General features: G+C 32.7%; 2 protein-coding genes across 2 annotated transcripts; both read left to right on the top strand.

The window, feature by feature from the left end:
- The first annotated feature begins 635 nt into the window (after window positions 1–635).
- LOC130805054 (G-type lectin S-receptor-like serine/threonine-protein kinase At2g19130) lies at window positions 636–3,530 on the top strand. Its single transcript, XM_057669665.1, has one exon. It carries the CDS (start codon window positions 665–667, stop codon window positions 3,152–3,154), a length of 2,490 nt encoding a protein of 829 aa, XP_057525648.1. The 5' UTR covers window positions 636–664; the 3' UTR covers window positions 3,155–3,530.
- A 5,956-nt stretch (window positions 3,531–9,486) lies between these two features.
- LOC130805049 (tetraspanin-19) lies at window positions 9,487–19,334 on the top strand. The gene is made up of 6 exons (XM_057669652.1): window positions 9,487–9,822; window positions 10,628–10,727; window positions 12,784–12,864; window positions 12,961–13,065; window positions 17,476–17,664; window positions 18,854–19,334. The coding sequence occupies exons 1-5, from the start codon at window positions 9,656–9,658 to the stop codon at window positions 17,635–17,637; spliced, it is 615 nt and encodes a 204-aa protein (XP_057525635.1). The 5' UTR covers window positions 9,487–9,655; the 3' UTR covers window positions 17,638–17,664; window positions 18,854–19,334.
- Window positions 19,335–20,018: the final 684 nt, after the last annotated feature.

Genomic DNA, 20,018 nt, shown 5'->3' with positions numbered 1-20,018 from the left:
CTAGAGGGAATTATTTACTGTGAACGAGCTAAAGTTTGAATTATCAATATTAAGTTTTCCTTAAAAGTATCGATTCTTGAGTATTTATTTTTTTACATTACAATTGTTGGAGTATATAATATATCCAAGAGCCTCAACTTTCAGCATAACCTTTTGATTGAGTTGTTCCTTGACATGGTATTAGAAGTCATAGAGACAAAAGATTACAGATTCGAATCTTGACCACTCATCATTTAAAGTTAAATATTTAGCACCATGTATGAGGAGGGCATGTGCTGCATTCACCCTTCTAGCCCAAAGAGCTCTCACGTAAGGAGATGTGTTAAAGTATATAACATATCATGGGGTCATATTCACACTGCAACTCAAACTTTTAATTATAATTACACGACATTTATCACGCAATATGTAGAAGTTAATCTTAACTTGGGGAGTTTCAACTTTCATCATCATTCCTCACATCATGGTAGTACTTATTTGACTAGATCTTCAAATTTGAAGTCGTCTAAATTCCAACATACTTCCAAACGTATTTAGCACTACATGCCAAACAATGAAGAAGACAGTTGACCATCTGATCTTCTTCTATTTACATCAATATATAACTTCACTTATTACAACTTAAAACATCTGAAACTTAACAAATACAACCTGATATTTAGCCATGAATATCAAAAACATAGTAATCAAAATCATAATTTCACTAATTTATTTCCTAAATATATCATGTCATGCAAAAGATAGTATTAGTCCAACTAATTACCTTACAGGAGATGAAACAATAGTATCATCTGGTGGGCAGTTTGAGCTTGGTTTTTTCAACCCAGGTAAGGCTTCTAATTGGTACATAGGCATATGGTATAAGAGAATTCCTGGTCATGTTAAAATTTGGGTTGCAAATAGAGATAGCCCTGTTTCTGATAAATATTCATCCATGCTTAAGTTTTTGAAAGATGGTAATTTAGTTCTTGTTAGTAATGAGTCTAACTCACCCATTTGGTCCACAAATTTGGACTATAATACTAATATTAGTACTAAAAGTGTGAAAGCTGTCCTCCAAGATGATGGGAATTTTGTTTTGAGAGATGGGTATGGTTCGAATTCTGTGATTTGGCAAAGTTTTGATCATCCAACGGATACATTTATGCCGGGGAGTAAGTTTGGAATTAACAAAAAGAGTAACAAAAGTATAGAGTTTAGTTCTTGGAAAAACGCGGAGGATCCTGGAACCGGTCTATTTAGTTTCGAGCGTGATCCTAATGCTAGTCAGCTTATTATGTTGTGGAATAAAACAACACAATATTGGAGTAGTGGGCCTTATATATCAGATCAACATATATTTAGTGAAATGCCTGAGCTTAGGTTTGTGCCAAAAGTTCTTAATGTGACATATGTTGATAATGAGAATGAGAGTTATTTGACTTATTCGGTTCATGACCCTCGAATTATAACGAGGTTTGTGATGGATGTATCGGGGCAGTTTATGGATATAACATGGCAGGAAAGTAGCCAACAATGGGTTCTGTTTTGGACAGAACCTGGACAGAGGTGTGAAGTATTTTCATATTGTGGTGCGTTCGCAATTTGTAGCCAATCTTCTTTGCCATACTGTAATTGTTTGCCGGGTTTTGAGCCTAATTTTGCAGTGCAGTGGGGTCTGAATGATTATTCGGGAGGATGTCGTAGAAAAAACAAGCTATCGTGTGGAAGTGAAAAAGGCAATGATAAGTTTTTGAAAACTTCAGGTAGAGTATTAGTAGAACATCCGGAGGCTATTTTAGCATCGGATGCAGGAGAATGTGAATCGGTTTGTTTAAAAAATTGCTCGTGTTCTGCGTATAGTTATGATGATGATGGTTGTTTTATTTGGGTGTCGGATCTTTTGAACATGAGGCAACTCTCTGATGGTAGTGGAAAAACTCTTTATGTTAAAGTCTCGGCCTTAGATGCAGGAACAAGCAAAAACAAGAAACTAGTAATTGGTATTTCAGTAGGATTAGGCGCGGGAATTCTAGCTCTTACTGCTTTTCTTTTTCTTTTTTACTGGAGGGGAAAAAGGCGGTTGATGAAAGCTTCGAGAAGTATGGAGCACTCACTAACACGGTTTTCATTTAGAGACTTGCACACTGCCACTAAGAATTTCAGTCAGAAACTCGGAAGTGGTGGTTTTGGTTGTGTGTATAAAGGCCTTTTGCCGGATTCCGCGGTCATAGCAGTAAAGAAGCTTGAAAGCGTCAACAACAGTCAAGGCGAGAAGCAATTCAGAGCAGAAGTGAGTGTAATAGGGACAATTCAGCACATTAATCTGGTTCGGCTTTGTGGGTTTTGCTCAGAAGGGTCTAAGAGGTTGCTGGTTTACGAATACATGCCAAATGGGTCGTTGAACACTCTTCTTTTTGGACGAGACGTGCCACAGATTTTGTGCTGGAAAGTAAGGTACCAAATAGCAATGGGAATTGCAAGGGGATTGGCTTATCTACATGAAAAATGCAGGGATTGTATCATACACTGTGACATTAAGCCCGAGAATATCCTGTTAGATGCTGAGTATTGTCCAAAAGTTGCAGATTTCGGGCTAGCAAAGCTCATTGGAAGAGATTTTAGCCGGGTTTTAACAACAATTAGAGGTACGAGGGGCTACTTAGCACCAGAATGGATCTCAGGCGAGGCAATCACAGCAAAAGCCGATGTTTATAGCTATGGAATGGTGCTCTTTGAACTTGTTTCTGGCCGAAGAAACATCCAACAAGCAAATGAAGAGAGGATGGATTTCTTTCCTGCTTGGGCATTACGCAAACTAACTAATGGTGAAGATGTTTTAAGCATAATAGACACACGGTTAGAAGGAAACGCAGACGGGGATGAAGTTATGAGAATATGCAAACTAGCATGCTGGTGCATTCAAGATGAAGAGAATCAAAGACCATCCATGGGGCAAGCAGTACAGGTTCTTGAAGGAGTTTTAGATGTTGATATGCCTTCAATTCCACGGTCTGTCCAAGGTTTTGCCGATGACGGAGAAAGTCTAAGGTTTTTCCAAGAGTTCTCGTCTTGTCAATACTCAACTGATACAACTGTCTATGCATCAGTAACTTCTGTTACCCAACACACTTCTACCAACACAAGTATTGCGCCCCAAATTCAGTCTGTGTAGCCGATCCTAATCTTTTTGGATTAAGGATTTGGCATTGTTGCTGTCATAACGTGTAATGCTCCCCTTAAATTGTAATAGTTTTTTTTCTCTGCCTCTCTTAAGCAATAATGTAGCTTACTTACTAATTGCCGGATCAGACCTATGTTGATGTATGAGAAAGTGAATTTAAGTTTTCTTGCTTACAAACTTTTTTAAGTATAACTATTTTGTTACGAGAAACAAAGAAAATTAAGTACACTATTTCCTACGTCTCTTTAAATTTGCAACACAACATTCAAAAGTAGCAAATTCAAAGGGATATAGGAGGAGAACTGTTTCTATCGCATCATTTGGCAATAAATGAGGTTTGCTGATGGATCTATTAAACATCAAGTACTATTTTAGGCAAAGCTTGGGACTGTATGAATGACATTGTGATAGGTTGGTTATTGAATGTTGTGAAAGAAACGATATCTAAAATTACTCTCTATTTCACACTTCTAAAGAGCTTTAGGAAGAATTAGAACATAGGTTTGGTCAATCCTCCAGAGCCCAATTGTTTGATGTCTAGGAATGTATTAGCAAAACAGTTCAAACCAGTGATACGTCATAGAAGACTTTTATACACATATGAAAGGGTATTGGGATGAAGAAAATGCTCTAGACCCTTTTCCTTTATGCTCTTGCAAGAATTGTGAGAACATAAAAAGTGTTCAAGAGTCAAATAGAGCGAAGGATCATTCAGTTTCTGATGAAATCGGACAAGAAGTACCCACAAACTAGAAGCATCATTTTGATTATGAAGGAGTTACCAACTGTTGCAGAAGTGGGGTCTGGATTTAGGTCCAAAAAGTTTTAAAACTCTATGAGTTTGTCTGGGTATGGGTCAACCTAAAATTATGAATCTTGATCTGCGTCTGATTGGACCTGACCATTCCTAGCTAATGTATGCAAAGAAAATTAAGAACACTATTTCGATTATTTATGATTGTCCACCATTACCTTCTAAACTTATTTATACATTTTAACTATTTTTTAATTTCATTTTACACCAAATATCCACCGTTTTCTTTTAATATACTTCATTTCTCTTTGCTACACTTGAAAGGGACATAGCAGTATGTCGTATGATTCATCTTTGAATTTTGTTTTACAAATGTGTGTTGACTTTTTAAATTGTGTGCTTGAGGAAGTGAAAGCATCGACTTTTAAGCTAGCTAAATAAACCAATTATTTAAAGGAATATTTGATATTGATTGTTCAATGTTTATTTGAAAAAAGTTAAAGTGGTTGATCGTAGAGGAGTCCATGAGCGAGTTTTGGCAAGTACCGAATTAGGAATGCTTACAAAAATTTACATGCGGGCTCGATATTTCAAAAGACCGCCTACCATTGCAAACCTTTTTTTTGTCGCTACCCACCCCCTTTATTAGCGGGTTGGACCCACGAATAAAATGGACATGACCGGTATAAAAAATTTTAAATACAATCGTAAAAGTATTACAGCGCACTATCCAAAATAACCGAAATAAAGAAATATTCTTAAAATATGAGACACTTGACGGTGTATGAGGAATACATAAGACAGGGAAGTTAAAATGCTAACGGGCCCTTTGATAGGTGATAATAAACGGTGGTAATGAGAATGAAAAACTAATGTAATTTTGGTTGAAAAATCTCTTGGTTTCCTTGATGGTCATGCTTGTCCTACTTTAATCTTCTCATTTTCTTCATAAAATTCATTCCAACGCATTATCATTGGGAGAGGTGTTATTAGGTGGTAATGGAAATTTATAAACAAAAAAACTTTTTTGTGATCAAAATTTCATTACCATGGGAATGGTATGGAACTTTTGATGAAATTTTACACTATTAATCATTTCCATTACCATCATTTAATATCACTAACCAAACCGGCCGTAAATGTCCACACTGTTGAACTGTCAAAGTAAGTAGAGAAATATACTATGGACTTAGAGTTTGGCTACTTGGAGTATGGTACTTTCTCAAATAAAAAATTAGAAAAATTGTATTTTATAATATAATTGGGCGGCGGGTTTACTCGCAAGTATTATTTTTGTACCCACCCGTTTAACTTAGTAGGCGGGTATTACCCGTTTATATATTAAAATTATTTCAAAATTGTTATCCAAGTCTACTCATTTTTTTAGTTGGGTGGATCAAGCATGATGGTTAGTCCGTCTGTTTTTCTAGTCGGATGGATCGAGGATGGCCAGTAGTTCTATTCGACAGTTGTGTGAAAATTTGAAACAATTAAGTAATTTTAACAAAAGCAATAAAAAAATGAGCTTCGGGTAAATTTAATTTCAAAAATAAGCGTCTTTATGTGCGAGCCTAAGGCTAGGTGTAACAGACTCGAAATTTTCCTTTAATCATCCGATTAATTTTTTTTTTCCGATAAATTCTTAATTCATAATCCCTAAACTCCAATTTAATTTAGCCATCATATAAAATTTTATTCCTCGAGATGTAATTCTTATATCCAATTTTATATTCCCTTAAAATTTCAATACGTGTCTGAGTTCTTTAAATTATTTCCAACTCGAAATTTTATATTTCTAAAATATTCTTTTTGAGCCCAAAAGTTTCAATTACTAATTTATATACTTCAAAATTTTCAAAATTATTTAATTAACTTACGATTTACTGAAGTTTTACATTTAGATGCTTAATTCCTAATTAATTCCGTTAACGATTATTTTAACGACTTTAACACTTTCACTTAAACTATTTTAAAACTAGTATAATTATAATACTAAATTTAATTACATTTTTAAGCTTGTTTTTACACCTAAACTAATCCTAACTACCTAAAATTAATTAGTCAAAACCTACCTATATTTTTTTTATTACTTATTTACTTACATAAGTAAAGTAAGTTTGAAAGAAATCAAACTTTATCCTTACCATCATGTTGGATGGTTATCGGTAAGATATGGAGCCATGATTTTTTTATTTTTTTTATCCAAATATTATAAGATCTTGTCCCATAAATATCTTCTTTATATACTAGCTATTTTCCTAACATTCAACCTTGCAAACTTAAAACAAAACTCACCTAAAATATATTATTCTAGTTATATAATATTAAGGAATTAAGTCATCTACTTTTCTTCCATTTGCTCCTAATTTCACTTCATTATATCATATACTAATTTTCTAAAATTAATTAGTTGAAGAAAATCAAGAAGAAGAAGCATAGCTGGGTATAATTTTGGGAACTTGAAGATCATTATTTTGGAGTTTTGGACTTGGAGTATTGGAGCTTGGAGGATCACACTATCCATTAACCTAATCAATATTTAGTATTAATCATTGGTGGTAGTATGGTATAATTTCTTACCCTACTTTTTATGTGGAAATTTTACATTATATTTACTTTATAATATGCAAAGTATGAAATATATGGGGCATGATTAATTAGGAAAATTGGTTGATGAATTTATGATTATGTTAATACTAAGTATGTTATGCTAAAAATATTGTTAGTATGTTGTTTAATAAATTTTGAACATGGTAGAAAGTTGGGTGGATTATTATGCTCTAACTAAAATTAAGTTTTATTTATGTATAAATTTGTGTTAGTATGTTTATGGGTTATGTGTTATATTAGGAATGTTATTATAATTAAGTATGTTTATGCTAGAATTTATTTTTAATATGTTTATGTTAGTTTTAAATAATTTTAATAAGTTGTGAGTAGTTTTTATGAACATGTTATATTAACCAGGATTATATTTAAAAAGTTGTTATTAGAATTTATTTGATATTTATGTTATCGAATTTTCAAGTTATTGTGTTGAAGTTTTTATTTTTTTAGTGATTATGTTAATTATTTAAACTTAGGATATACTACAATAAAGTAAATTAAGTTGTTTATAAGTGGAAAATACTCTAAAAGTAACCTAGGCCATTTGACCATATTAGTTTATATATAATAAAAAAATAATTAAATAATATAAGTTACTAAGTATCCATAATAAGATTAAAATATATTTGTGAATAACTTTTTATAAGCAATTAAAGTGTTTCCTTGAATATATGAGAAATTATAATAAAGATAACTTTTATGATATTAAATAAACTAGTTGTACAAAATAATTTTTTTAGTTTACTATTTGAGCAAAAATTTATGTACAAAGATGTAAAAGTATTTTTAGAAATTTGTCTCTTAAATTATGAGTGAAATATTGATTTTTATGAAAATGTAAAAAAAATAAAGTTTTACCCATTTTATATCTAAAACATTGATTTTCGTGAAAATTATAAAGTTTACTTAAAATAATAACTTTTGTGAAGTTTTAAAGTTTTACTTGCTTTACAACTAAAAATATTGAATTTTCGTAAAATTACAAAGTTTACTTGAAATATTGATTTTTGTGAAAAATTTGCAAGTGTCACCCTGTTTTTATAACTAGAGATATTAATTATTGAGAAGCTCTAAATTTTATTATTATTTGCTAAAATATTTATCTTTTTGTAAACTTAATAAAGTTACTTGTTTCCCTAAAACTTAAAACGTTGACTTTTGTGATATTGGATTTGAAAAACTTATCGTGAGATTACAATTTAACTTGGAGTTATAAATAAAATAATTAATCATCTGAAAAGAATAAGTTGTATTGATTCTAAGTTAGGTAATATCGATTTTAGGAGTTTATTTCAAGAAAAATAAAAATTTATTAGCTACTAGTAGAATATATTAAAGTGGAGACTATTAATAAAATAAGTAAAATTTTTGGTGATAAATGAGGAAACTATTAAATATAGAGTGATAAATAAAATATAATGAGTAAAGATTAATTTATGAACTACAAGGGCCTAAAGATAAAATTTAAGTCTATAGAAGTAACTATATTAAATAAAAGAAGTTATCACTTCAGTTGAATAAAGTCAAAGTTAGCATGTAATAATGAAAATGTCATGAACTTATGTGAAATTATCTGATTGTTGGTTGAATGACCCTGATAGTAAGGTAATGTCGAACCATGAACCGGCATGTAAAATCTCGGTGCTCGTGTTAGCCGGCACGGTTAAATGTGGTGTTAGACAGGGGGTTAGCTACATATCCTGTAGAAGCTCGAACATAAACATTGGCGGGGTGACGACCCCCACCACAGTTAGATATAGGGCTTTGGCCCTAATCTAGCTAGATCCTTACATATATTAGGTGTCATATTGTTGTGCTTGCTTGTTGATCAGTGATAAACTTGATTAGTATTGATGCAATGATGCATGGTACGGTTATGAGTATTAATCAAATGAACTTACTTAAGTATTAAGATATAGATAGTATAAGTGGTAGTAACGTACTTCTGTCAAGATCGAGAATGGTATCTTAATGACTTAAAAGTATGGAACAGAAAAAGAATATGGTAAAAGTATACGGTGGTGTCAATTAATTATTATTTTGCAAATGTAGAGTATAATTTCCATATTTTGAGCTAGATAGGAATTATGCTCGGCGTTAAGCGCTGATCGATTCAATCGGCTGTCATCCGTATCAAGGATGGCAGCATTTTGCAGGATTTAGTTTAGGTTCCGGTCCAGGCCGTAGCAATAATTATTTATCGAGAACTTAGCTGCTTTTTGTATTTTTATTGATGACTTGATGATGATGTATTTTTTTTCATTTTGAGAAAACAATATGTTTTATCAGATGTAATATTTTACTTTTGTTTTAAACAGTTTCAGTTTTTACAATTTAAAGTTTTTTAACAATTCGGCATTTTGAGACTTCCGCAATATTTTTGTATTAAACATTATTATTATATGTTAATTATGTATCGAGATTGCCGCTTCTGTTACACCAGGTATGTTGCAGTAACTAACAGCGAACAAAAAAATTGGTCAAAATTGTTTGTTCGCAGTTATTAACCGCGAACAAAAGAGAGACGATGTTATAACGTAAGATGGAAAAAAAAATTGGAAAGCATGTTGTTCGCAGTTAGTAACTACGAACAAAACATGACTTTCAATTTTTTTGTCCCATCTAACGCTATGACATTGTCTCCTTTTTGTTCGCATTTAATAACTGTGAACAAATAATTTGTTCGTTGTTAATAACTGCGAACATACCTGACCTTAGGCTCGAACATAAAAATACTTATTTTTGTAATTAAGTTTAACCGAACCTTATTTTCTTTTTTTTTTTGTTAAAATTACTTATTTATTTCAAATTTTCAATTTGTGTATCTCCGTCAACAATCCAGCGGGGTCGGGGTCTTACAATAGGTTCGTGTTAATCCAACGAGGATCTTTCCAGTTAGCTGTTACACGTGGCGATTCCACAATCATTTTACTTTCCGAATGACACCTTGGCTTTTCAACATAAACAGTACCTACCTAATCATTTCTTCATGACTAGTCCTGCCCTGCTTAACCCCCAACCTCAAAATTAGGGTTCATAATTTCACTGCAATCCAAATCTGAGCATCAATTTGTAGTATAGTTGTTCTGATTTGTTTCCTAATTTATTGGATTTTCAGAATTACTTAAGGTATGGCCAGCTTAATTAGAAGTTTCTTGCAATCTTTAATGAAAATGTTTAATGCCATCATCGGAATGGCTGGAATTGCTATGGTAATTTATAGTTTTTGGATGATTCGGGTTTGGCACAAACAAACAGGTCATTCTCCGTTCGAAGAATCGGACTATCCATTTCCATGGTTTGCTCTCTCTCCAACATGATTTTAGAGTATTCAATTTTCTTGAATTTTGTTCAATCATTGTCTAGTTTTGGTCTTGGGGAGCATTATTGCTTATGTAGTGTAGTTTCTTCTTCAAATCAATTCCCAACCATATCAATTTTCACAATGCTTAGATAGAAACAAGAAGGGTGTAAAATTGATCTTTACTGAGTTCGAAATCTCTAATTTTATGAGAACATAGATCATGCAATCTACACTTGACTTTGCGATTATAATGATGACCTCATCCTGCTAAGTAATAACTTTATTGTGATTTCTTATAATGCCTTCTCTTCACCCAAACTTGACTAATTTTCTTTGCTGAACTTATGTGAACTTATTGGCCATCAACAGAACAACTTTATGAACTTAAACCCTGAAACATTTGAATATTATCATGATGAAATTACATTTTTGCACTTATTTGAATCAGTGAGCCTTTCATGGAACTTATCTGAACTTAAGGATTGATACAGAAACTTTTGAGTGTAACACAATAGGATAACAAGTTTGAACTGATTTGAATTTATTGGAAGAACTATGCTCAAGTCTAGGCTTGGAGCCTTGAAAAGTAACATGATTAAAAATTGAATTTTTTTTTCTAGTTGTAAATTGAACTTATTAGATCTTTAAGCCCTTAATTGAACTTATGATATAGCTTAGTATTCCTGAACTAAATGAATATTAGGCGAGAAGAACAAAGCCTTGGCCTTGTGTTTGCAATGTGACAAAAGTAATGGATTTCTAATTTCCTTTATCTTTTCAATTGCAATGCATCTTGCAGGTTTATCTATACCTTTCTGGGACTTGGGGTCACCTTTTGTGTGATTACATGCTCAGGTCATATTGCTGCGGAGACTATGAATGGGTGTTGCTTATATCTTGTATCCTTTTATCCTAACTGCTTAAAATTTTACAATACGAGTTGTGGCACTACTGTCCGGCACTCCAGCCTTTTCTTTCGTTTTCAGCAGAAGAAGCTTGAGATTGCTGTCTGACATAGTAGTGTCTGAACCTTGAGCAGATTGCGACCTAAGTATGATGGTTTCAATTAAATAAAATTGATGCTTTAATAATTCCCTTGTCTGGTTTGGTCTAGTATATATACTTTCCAATGACTTGCATTTTAGGTACACTAGATGTTATTGTTATGAACCCCACATCATCTATCCTGTAGACTCCCCTAGCATCTTTGAATAACTTATAGAATAAGAGTATTGGTTTCTGCAGCTTTGATTCTCCTTCCAGTTGTCCTGTTGTCACCTCTAGAGCCTGATTTGGCAATTCTTTTCATCATGGTGTATTTTGTTTTCCTTAATAGGACTTTTCTATTTTGAATTTATTTTAGTTATGACTTGAATTAGGATGTCTTATTCAAATTAATGTGAATGTATATGAATTGGCATGATCTTGTTAAAATTTATCTTCTAATATGATCCATATGTTCCCTTTAACTTTTCTACATTTTGAGTTTGATTTTAAGCACTTAAATTTGTTAAAGGCAGTACCCTTAAAGGGGTGGGGAATACTTAAGGATAATAGAACAAACCCTAAATTAGAAGTTGTCCTTTACGTAATATATTTCTTCCTCTTTGTGAAGACTTAAATATAAGGAAAAGAAATATCAAAAATTCTGAGAAATTATCTGTCTTGCACAAAAAGAAAGGTTAAGATGCAATGACATAAATTATCAGGGGAATATTTTGAGAGTTCTTTTACTTGACATTGAGGCGGTCTTTACTGTAACCTCAACTTATATAGTAACTCGAGAATAAGACAATTATCATACATGATACATGACAGAAAATTACAGAAATACTAAGATAGTATAATTAGCTACAACAAGCATAACAATAAAAGGCTGAAAATAGCTTGAGTAGAAAGCAAAACTACTAGATTTAATCTTTTTACTTTATACTTTGATATCGTCTTTAGCACTCATCATCTAAAGGGGCAAAGCAAGGAATTTATACTAGAGGAAGCCACATAGCCAATACCTTAGCAAAATAATTACTCCTATCTCTTTAGATTTGCTACCTACCATCTAAAAGATCTCTCATTTTGATTTGCATAATGTAGCAATTTCAAAATGGACAGCGGAGTTAGTCTAAACAAGTTAAAATATTAATGCTTTTAAATCGAAAAATTTTACTTCTATAATTGAAGACAAAAGTCTGTCAAACTATAACAAATATCAAATTTATAGGAACCTCAAACCTGAAGTTTCATTTCTACTTTTTTGAACTCTAACTTCACTGGATTTTGTTATATTCAATTATCTTTTACATCATTTATTATAAATTACTAAGGGCTGAGTAAAAAATAATACGATAGGCCGCGTAGTTAGACAGAGCCTCCTAGGTGTGGCTTCGCCACTAATCTTACTCAATAGAGAAGAGGGGGGGGGGGGGGAGGGGAGGGGGGGTAAATGTCAAATTGTGAAGATCAGCTGTTCTTATTTGAATTTGGCGTTATCTTTACAATATCTTTTTTACCTTACCTAAAATTTCCTTATAAGAATGAATTCATTTGTAATTTTTGGAAACTGGCCACTATAAAACCTTTTTATCTTAAAATACGGCCTTGACTGAGGATGGAAATTTATGAAGAAAAAACACAGATACTGGTGTGGCATCACCTATTTACGTATGAAATTATTTTCATCATTATACTTTTGGCATGTTGTTTGTCGTAACTTTTTTGAATTGATGAAATTCAATGCTACGTAATTTCTTGCATTGAGTATTACAACCTGAATAAATGGATAAAGATTTCTACTGCTGATTGCATTGTACATTGGAAAAATAAATTGCAATACAATTATCCTTGTTGTGAATTGGCAATGTATTCAAGGCTCACTGCGGTAGTTTTATTTATTTTACCTTCTATTTAATACGACAAACATGTAGATATACCTTTGATTTCCATAACATTCCAAAGTACATGATGATTGTGTTCCTACTTCTAGTGCTAGAAGGTGTTATAACAGCAGATGTGTTCCTGAATCATAACTGGGAGCAGGTTTTTGTCTCAAAATTCAAATACTTCCTATAACTTATAAATGTGTTCGTTGCTTTCCTAAGTCCTAGGGTAGTTATAATCTTTTTAATGTGACAGGACTTTCCAAAAGATCCAACAGGAAATTTGCATGAGTTGAAAGTTTTTATTAGGGAAAATTTTGATTTCTGCAAATGGATTGGCTTGCCAATTCTGGCGGCACAGGTATTGGTCTTTCTCTCTCTTCTCTTGATCTATATTTTTCCAGGATGCATATCTATGTAATATAATAATTACTTCCTCTCGTTGTTGGTCTCTCAAATTATGTTACTTGAATTTCCTTTTTGTTCATATATGGAGACTGATGATGAAAAACAGGTGTAAAGTGTAAAGCATTAACATGTCAGAGTTAGACCATTCAATATTGCAAAAGTAAAATAAGGTTCCAGAGGCTGTTTTAGTTGCTTGGACTACAACTCTCCTTTTCCTGTTATAAACTGGAATACTTATCTCATTTTGTGGTGGATTATTATGGCGATTGTCTTCAAAAAGAATATTTTATGACTCGTGAGAATTTCCTTGCGTAGATTCAATCTTTCGGACCTTATATAATACTTCTGCAGTTGCTTGTCCAATTGCTAGAAGACTTCTAGAATTTTTTTAATCTTTGCTTAAGGAATATGGTAAACAACCGAGGAGGGAGGGTGGGAAGGAGAGTGGGAAAGTGTATGCAATCTAATTTTGTGATAAGGGTATTTGCAAAAAATGAATCTTGTGATATGGTTGTATTGAATGGGGCAATTGAGGGTATAAGTGGCAAAAAAATGAGTCAAAAATAGAAAGATTCCTTGGGGCTTGGAAGTGCACTATAATACATGGGTGCATGAAATGAAGTTGAAGATGAATTTTCTAGTTATTCTTTACGAAATAGTTTTGGAGCTCTTCAGTTCTGATTTAAAGTTCTTGAATTTTCCATGATGATTCTTAACAGTTATTGAATCATTCTTGGAGTTTCTTGTTTTTCTTACATAGTTTAGAATTGAGTTCTATGTCACTGAGATTGGTTTTTCCTACTAGGTTTTTTTCATCACTCTTGCACCACTTCAAGTCTTCTCATTATAGGTTGTTTGGATTGTTGCTTTTCTTATTGTAACAAGATAAGATTATATGTGTTGGAGTCAGATTAGAATGAGTTATTTCATTCCCTAGTATTACTAGCAGTCTTTAGAGCTGTTTGGTTTTTTTTTTTTCTATAGCTCGTTTGAGTCTTTAAAATCGTTAAGCTTAGGACTTGAATAAGAATATTTTCAAAAATCAAGAGAGATTAGCTTTTACTAGAACTATAGCTAATGTTGTACACTTTGTTTAAATTAATGCAAGTTATATTTAGGTATTTAAAAAAGAATTCAGACTGCAGTGTTTATGGATGTTTAGAGTGAATAAACACCATTGTTTAAGTCTTATAAAGGCCTTTAATTGAGGGTTTGTGAGCTATCATTAAGCCCTTAAAGACTCAGGATTTTGTGTTATATAGTTCTTGAATTAGTCGCTTTAGTTTTAATCAATTTAGGAGGTGGTATTCCTTTGTTATTGGATGCATTTCTTTTTTAGCATATTGTTTTTATCAAGTATCCTTTTAAAACAAAGGCTAATATATTCCGAGAAGTATAAAAGGAGACATTGTAGAAAAGAAAGAGGGAATAATAGAAAAGGGACATCTTCTGCTTCTACTTTGTTTATATCTTTATAAATTCTCTATTATCTTCCATAAGTTGCATCAATATGTCACTTGTCGTCTCTCCTCGGCATCCATTGAACAACTCATCAAGATATTCCTTCCATTGATCATCAATCACTTCATCTTGGACAAGAATGTTTGTACTTTTTATTCTTGACACACTTCACCAATAAAATCCTTTCTTGTTGCTTGTGCCTTGTCTCCATTAAGCCATCATCTAATGATCTTTTCCCCCTTCTCTCAAATCCAACTTGTTGTAACATGTTCGTACACTTAAAATTTTCCCTCACGTATCACTTGTTTTTTTCCTTGATTTTTGGTTTCATATATTTTGTAATGTTTTCACTTCTACAAATGCCCAATGCCAAATAACATTCGTTTTTTTATTGCCATCTTTACTTCCTCATTCCACCATGTCGTGGCCTTTTTCACTACCACGCCACTCGCTTATTTAGAGAACTATCATACTACTCTTTGATTCTCCTAGATTACCTTTAATCGCATGAGTAATACAATTCTTCATCTTTATCAAGTTGTGTACACATCCTTTTCGCTTGTCCAATTTTCTTTTTCAGTGACCATATAAGCAGATTTTTTAACATTCCATTTTTTTAGGCTGCATCAATTAATTTTTCCTTTCTGCATATCTCATTCTTGCCTGGACTTAAGTGCATACAAACATTAACAGCGAGGTGTTTTGTTGGATGACTACACTTTCAATTACTATGGTCTATGAGGACAGGTGATCTTTTTCGTCCTCTTTTTTAATCCTCAAAGTTTGAACTTTACCAATACCCTGTTGGTGCACTAACATGATTTTGTTGATCGTGTAAGCCTAGGCTTTTGATACCAGTGACAAAATTGAAATTTAACAATTTGATCAATCACGCTTAAAAAATCATAAATCTCTTTCATGGACAATCTGAGTAAGCACTCTTTGATACATGTTGGTTCTTGAATCATGCTAAACACTTTAGTAAGAGATAGTCAAACAACAAGCTTGAAATTGAAGTTTCGAGATACACATAGGAAGTTAAAAAGTTCCACAAAGGAACACTCTTAACATATTTTCTCAATAATCAATCCCACTAATGAATATATAGAATAACATTATATAGCCAAGACTTCTATACATGATAATAGTTTTAGAATATATGCTAATCAAATAAAAGTGATATAACTAAACTGAAAACATTTGGCACCTAAACAATTCGAAGATTTAATTGTATAATAAAACTTGTTGAAGCCCAACTGGATATTGAACCTCACTATGACTATTGATCAGAACATTTAGTTGGGTGAGGGATTGGTGCTGCTAGGTGGTTATTGCATAGGATGGGTGGACAGAGAGAAAGGGTTTTCCTGTTGGTGGATGGCATAGAAAAAAAACTTGTTAATTCTTTCGTTAAAAGAAATGAAAAGTATGTACTATTTACTTGGTAGTAAGTAAACCTGTACTGATTTGGGTCAACACCCTCTAAAATGGAGATTTTTTCTACTCCCTCTGTCCTCAAAATTTTCCCCACTTTCCTTTTTAGTCCATCCCACCAAATTTGCCCCATTTTTATTTTTGGCCATAACTAACACTGTTTCTTTAATTTTCATCCACACATTTAACGTATCTTTATTTTTCATCTATATTTTTTCCATAAATTATCAATTTACTCACTTTTGTTGGTTTCCCAACCAAATGCCCTCCATTTAAGACCTACCTTCAGTTGGCTCACCAGACTTCTAACAGCAGGAATATCAGCATGCCAGACTGCATTATTTTTGACCAGATGAAGTAGACAAGAAAACTAAATATGGAGAATAAAGCTCGTTTTCCGGTTTGGGGGAGTTTCCACTTCTTTTTAAACAGTTGTACTGGTGAAAATTTAGGAGGAGCTAAGCCTAATTACTCCAAAGTAGCTTTGATATATAGACTACAAAAGTCACATTGGAAAAACAAATAACTAGATGTTTTAGCAGAAAGTCTACAGAGACGGAAATCAGTAGGTAATTGGATATATAGATTCTAACCCAATCTCTGCCAATCTATTTCATGTAGCAAGCCTGTCAAAGATGGCTTAGGATAGAGGACCTATTCCAGAAAGCTTTGGACCATGGAGAAGAATCCTTAGGTAGCAGCAGCTTGTTGTAGATGTACTTCACCCAGCAAGTGAATTACACCGTTCTGGTTGATAAGCAGGCCCTTAATCTGATCCCTAACCACATAACAGCTTAATAAACCAGCTAGCCGATGATTTAGGAAGGAAATCCCACCAACAATGAGTCTTGTATACACCATGCACCCACTTGATCTATAAGGAATCTTGTCTAAGACTGATATCCAAACAATCCTTGCCATCATAGCAACATTCCAAAAGACAAGATTTCTACGCCCTAAGTCTCCATTTTTCATTGGATAGCACAGATTCTCTCACTTTACTCTATTTGGGCTGCAGCTCTCAAGATTTCAAATATTTATATTTAGGAACAAAAGTTTTCCTTTCACTGAATGTTCGAAGACCAAGGCAATGAGAATTGAAGGCAAGAAATCATAAATTGTTGCAACATTGTTTCAAAACAAAAGTGTGCATCAATGGTTTACTTTCTACTGAAATCAAAATGCACACGTTTTAAAATGTATATTTCTTGCACTAGGAATTTAAATTACTGCATGCAAAAAATATATTTGATCTCAATTTTTTCTGTTTCTTCCAGTAAAATGTTGGAAATTTTTCCTTTTAAAACGTCTCTATAGATCACTCTATTCAGAGTCTCAGCACTTCTCCCCTTATTGAAATATAATCAAGAAAATGCTTTTCATTATCTGTGTGCCTGCACTCTACTCCTTGTTGATATCATTTTGGTCATCATATTTCTCACTATTGAGATTGAATATTTATTTTCAGGGATTGTCATTTCTTTTGGCTATGGTGCTGAAAGCTTTGGGCCCACATAGGGATAGATATTATGACAGTGATGAGGAGTATGCCGCTTCAAGGCACCCGCTTTTGAGAAACTCTGCTGATCCGCCTCATGTTGCTGACTCTCTCTATGCGCCAAGGAAGTGACACAAAACATATGTACTTATCTATGTGGTAAGTTCAATTTGGATGACTGTCAACTCTTTAAATATGTGATTTCTTGCTTGTAATTTATTCTTGAGGCATTCACTTTTCACTCCTTTTCTTTCAGCCAGTGCTGAAGTAGGTTACTATATGGTTTGCTGATGGAAGTTGGAGAGTTGTGAATGTGAGGGGTAATGTGTGTGTTGTTTGTGACTTTGTGTGTTTGTGTGTGTGTGTGGGGTTCTGTGGGGTAGGGATGGGTGAGAAAGGAACCAAGGATCAAATTTTTCTTTGAGGGCTGAGATTGATGAGGGAGTGATGCAACCAATATACTATGTCCTACTTAGAAAATTTAATTCTACAATATCTTGATTTAGGTGTGAGAAAATTTCACATGTGCTCCTATTTAACAACTATTATCACTAGCTGGTTTGAACTGCATTTGGCTATTTGATTGGATGGACAATATCAACTTTCTAGGGGTCGTAATTTTGGAACTTTTGTGCTTACATTCACCTGCCTCTGTCCCTTTACATGTACTCCTATTTAACCACTATTCTCATAAATTGGTTTGAACTGCATTCGGCTTTTTGATTAGATGGACAATATCATTTATCTATACGTTGTAATTTTGGAACTTTTGTGCTTAGATTCCTTGCCCCGCGTCCCAAACCTAAGAAAACGAACTTTTGTGCATAACCCCCCTCATGCCCCCTACCCTAAGAAAACCCAAATTGTGCAATTGGGCCATTGTTTTTTTAATGAATAAGTGTGATTGGTGTTTTTGGCACGGTTCAAATCGTGAAGAATGCAAACCAACTTAAACGAGTGAAAATCAACAAATCATGTTTTACCCGGCCTCCATGCCTGTTCTTTTTCCTGAGCCCGAGTTGTTATTCTGTTCAAGTTGACATATATTTATGGAAGGTGTTTTTCTTTTTGTCAAATTTGGAGAAATAAATTATACTAATTCGTTGGTATGATTAATTAAGGTGATAATAAAAATAAAAATGTAAACTGAGAGGAGCGGTGAGAGAGTATGACCTTATTTTATCTACATTTTGCTCCCGCAACTTTGATCTGATTAATCTACATTTTTGGTAGACTTTTGTATGAGCAAGTTTTTAGAAATTCTCAGCTCGCAAGAATAAGATTACAATGTAGAATTTTTTTATCGGGATTCAAGTTCTTTACTTAAGTATATTACTTTGATTTACAGATTTACATGGTTATAATATGCTGCAACCCAAAATTCAATTTATGTATTTAGTCGAAGCGTGGAAGAGGTTCTTGAAATATGACTCTCGGAAAGAAGGGGAAGAAACAAACAAAGAGCAAATAAACTTTTTCTTTTTTTTCAATTAAATTAATTTGTTTGGAATGTATAAAAGTGTAATTTCATAATTTTCAGGTAAATTAACGATTGTTATTTATATTTTGGACTGAAAATAACCATTATTCATTGTAGTAGTTAAAATAGTTAAAAACCTTGGTGATAATTTGCACGTACGATAGGAAGAAAGGAAAGGGGCCATTCTGCTCTACCTTATTGCATTCATCTTTCTTCCCTAAAATATCCTAATTTGTTGCTTCACATTTACTTACTCTGGTCTTCTTACTTGAACGTACTTATTATTTCATGTCCACGAATTCTCAAATGAGACGGTTTTGTAGTGAGACAATTTCTATTGGACTTGCTTATGTACACGTATGACCTATTTGGTAATTGACATTAAATGGTGGGAATGCTAATGAAAAGTTAAGTGTAATTTTTGTAGGAACATCCCTTGACAAATTTATTGAAGATGCTTATTCTCCTTTAACAATCTCATTTTCTTCACAAAATTCATTTTAATACATTACCATTTAAACATGTGGTATTAGGTGGTAATTCAAAATTGTAAATAAAAAAACTTTATTATGATTAAACTTTCATTACCATGAGAATGACAGGATCCAAATTATAAAAATTTACGCTATAAATCATTTTCATTATCACTAATTAGCAAGTCAAGAAGTCAAAAACCCTATGGATTTAGATCCGGGTTTGGGTTAAATTAAAAAGATAGGTTTGAATTTGGGTTCAGCTGGACCCGATCCAGATCCAACCCATGTTCATCTCTATTGTCAATTGTAAACCATCGATCATCTACCATCATATTCATATATTAATTACCCTTATTTTTAGTTTAAATATTATTTAATTTTAGAGAGAAGTTATTATTTATTAATTTAATTAATACTTATTTATTTATTTTGAAATGATTAATGTTTATTTATTTAATTTAATTATTATTAATCATTTTTAGCTTAATAATAATATTTTTTTATTTTATTTCTATTTTTAATTAATGTGCGACTTTTTTTTCATAGAAAATTTATGA

Source organism: Amaranthus tricolor, chromosome 1, assembly GCF_026212465.1.
Source record: "Amaranthus tricolor cultivar Red isolate AtriRed21 chromosome 1, ASM2621246v1, whole genome shotgun sequence".
Classification (NCBI taxonomy): domain Eukaryota; kingdom Viridiplantae; phylum Streptophyta; class Magnoliopsida; order Caryophyllales; family Amaranthaceae; genus Amaranthus; species Amaranthus tricolor.
Note: the sequence above shows the minus strand (reverse complement) of the source record. Positions and strands in the feature narration are given on the sequence as shown.

Excerpts from the sequence above, each read along its gene's own strand:
- LOC130805054 (XM_057669665.1), top strand. The coding sequence starts at position 665 with ATGAATATCAAAAACATAGTAATCAAAATCATAATTTCACTAATTTAT.
- LOC130805049 (XM_057669652.1), top strand. The coding sequence starts at position 9,656 with ATGGCCAGCTTAATTAGAAGTTTCTTGCAATCTTTAATGAAAATGTTT. Across the intron at positions 9,823-10,627 it reads TCGGACTATCCATTTCCATG|GTTTATCTATACCTTTCTGG; the intron begins GTTTGCTCTCTC and ends TGCATCTTGCAG. Across the intron at positions 13,066-17,475 it reads TGCCAATTCTGGCGGCACAG|GGATTGTCATTTCTTTTGGC; the intron begins GTATTGGTCTTT and ends ATTTATTTTCAG.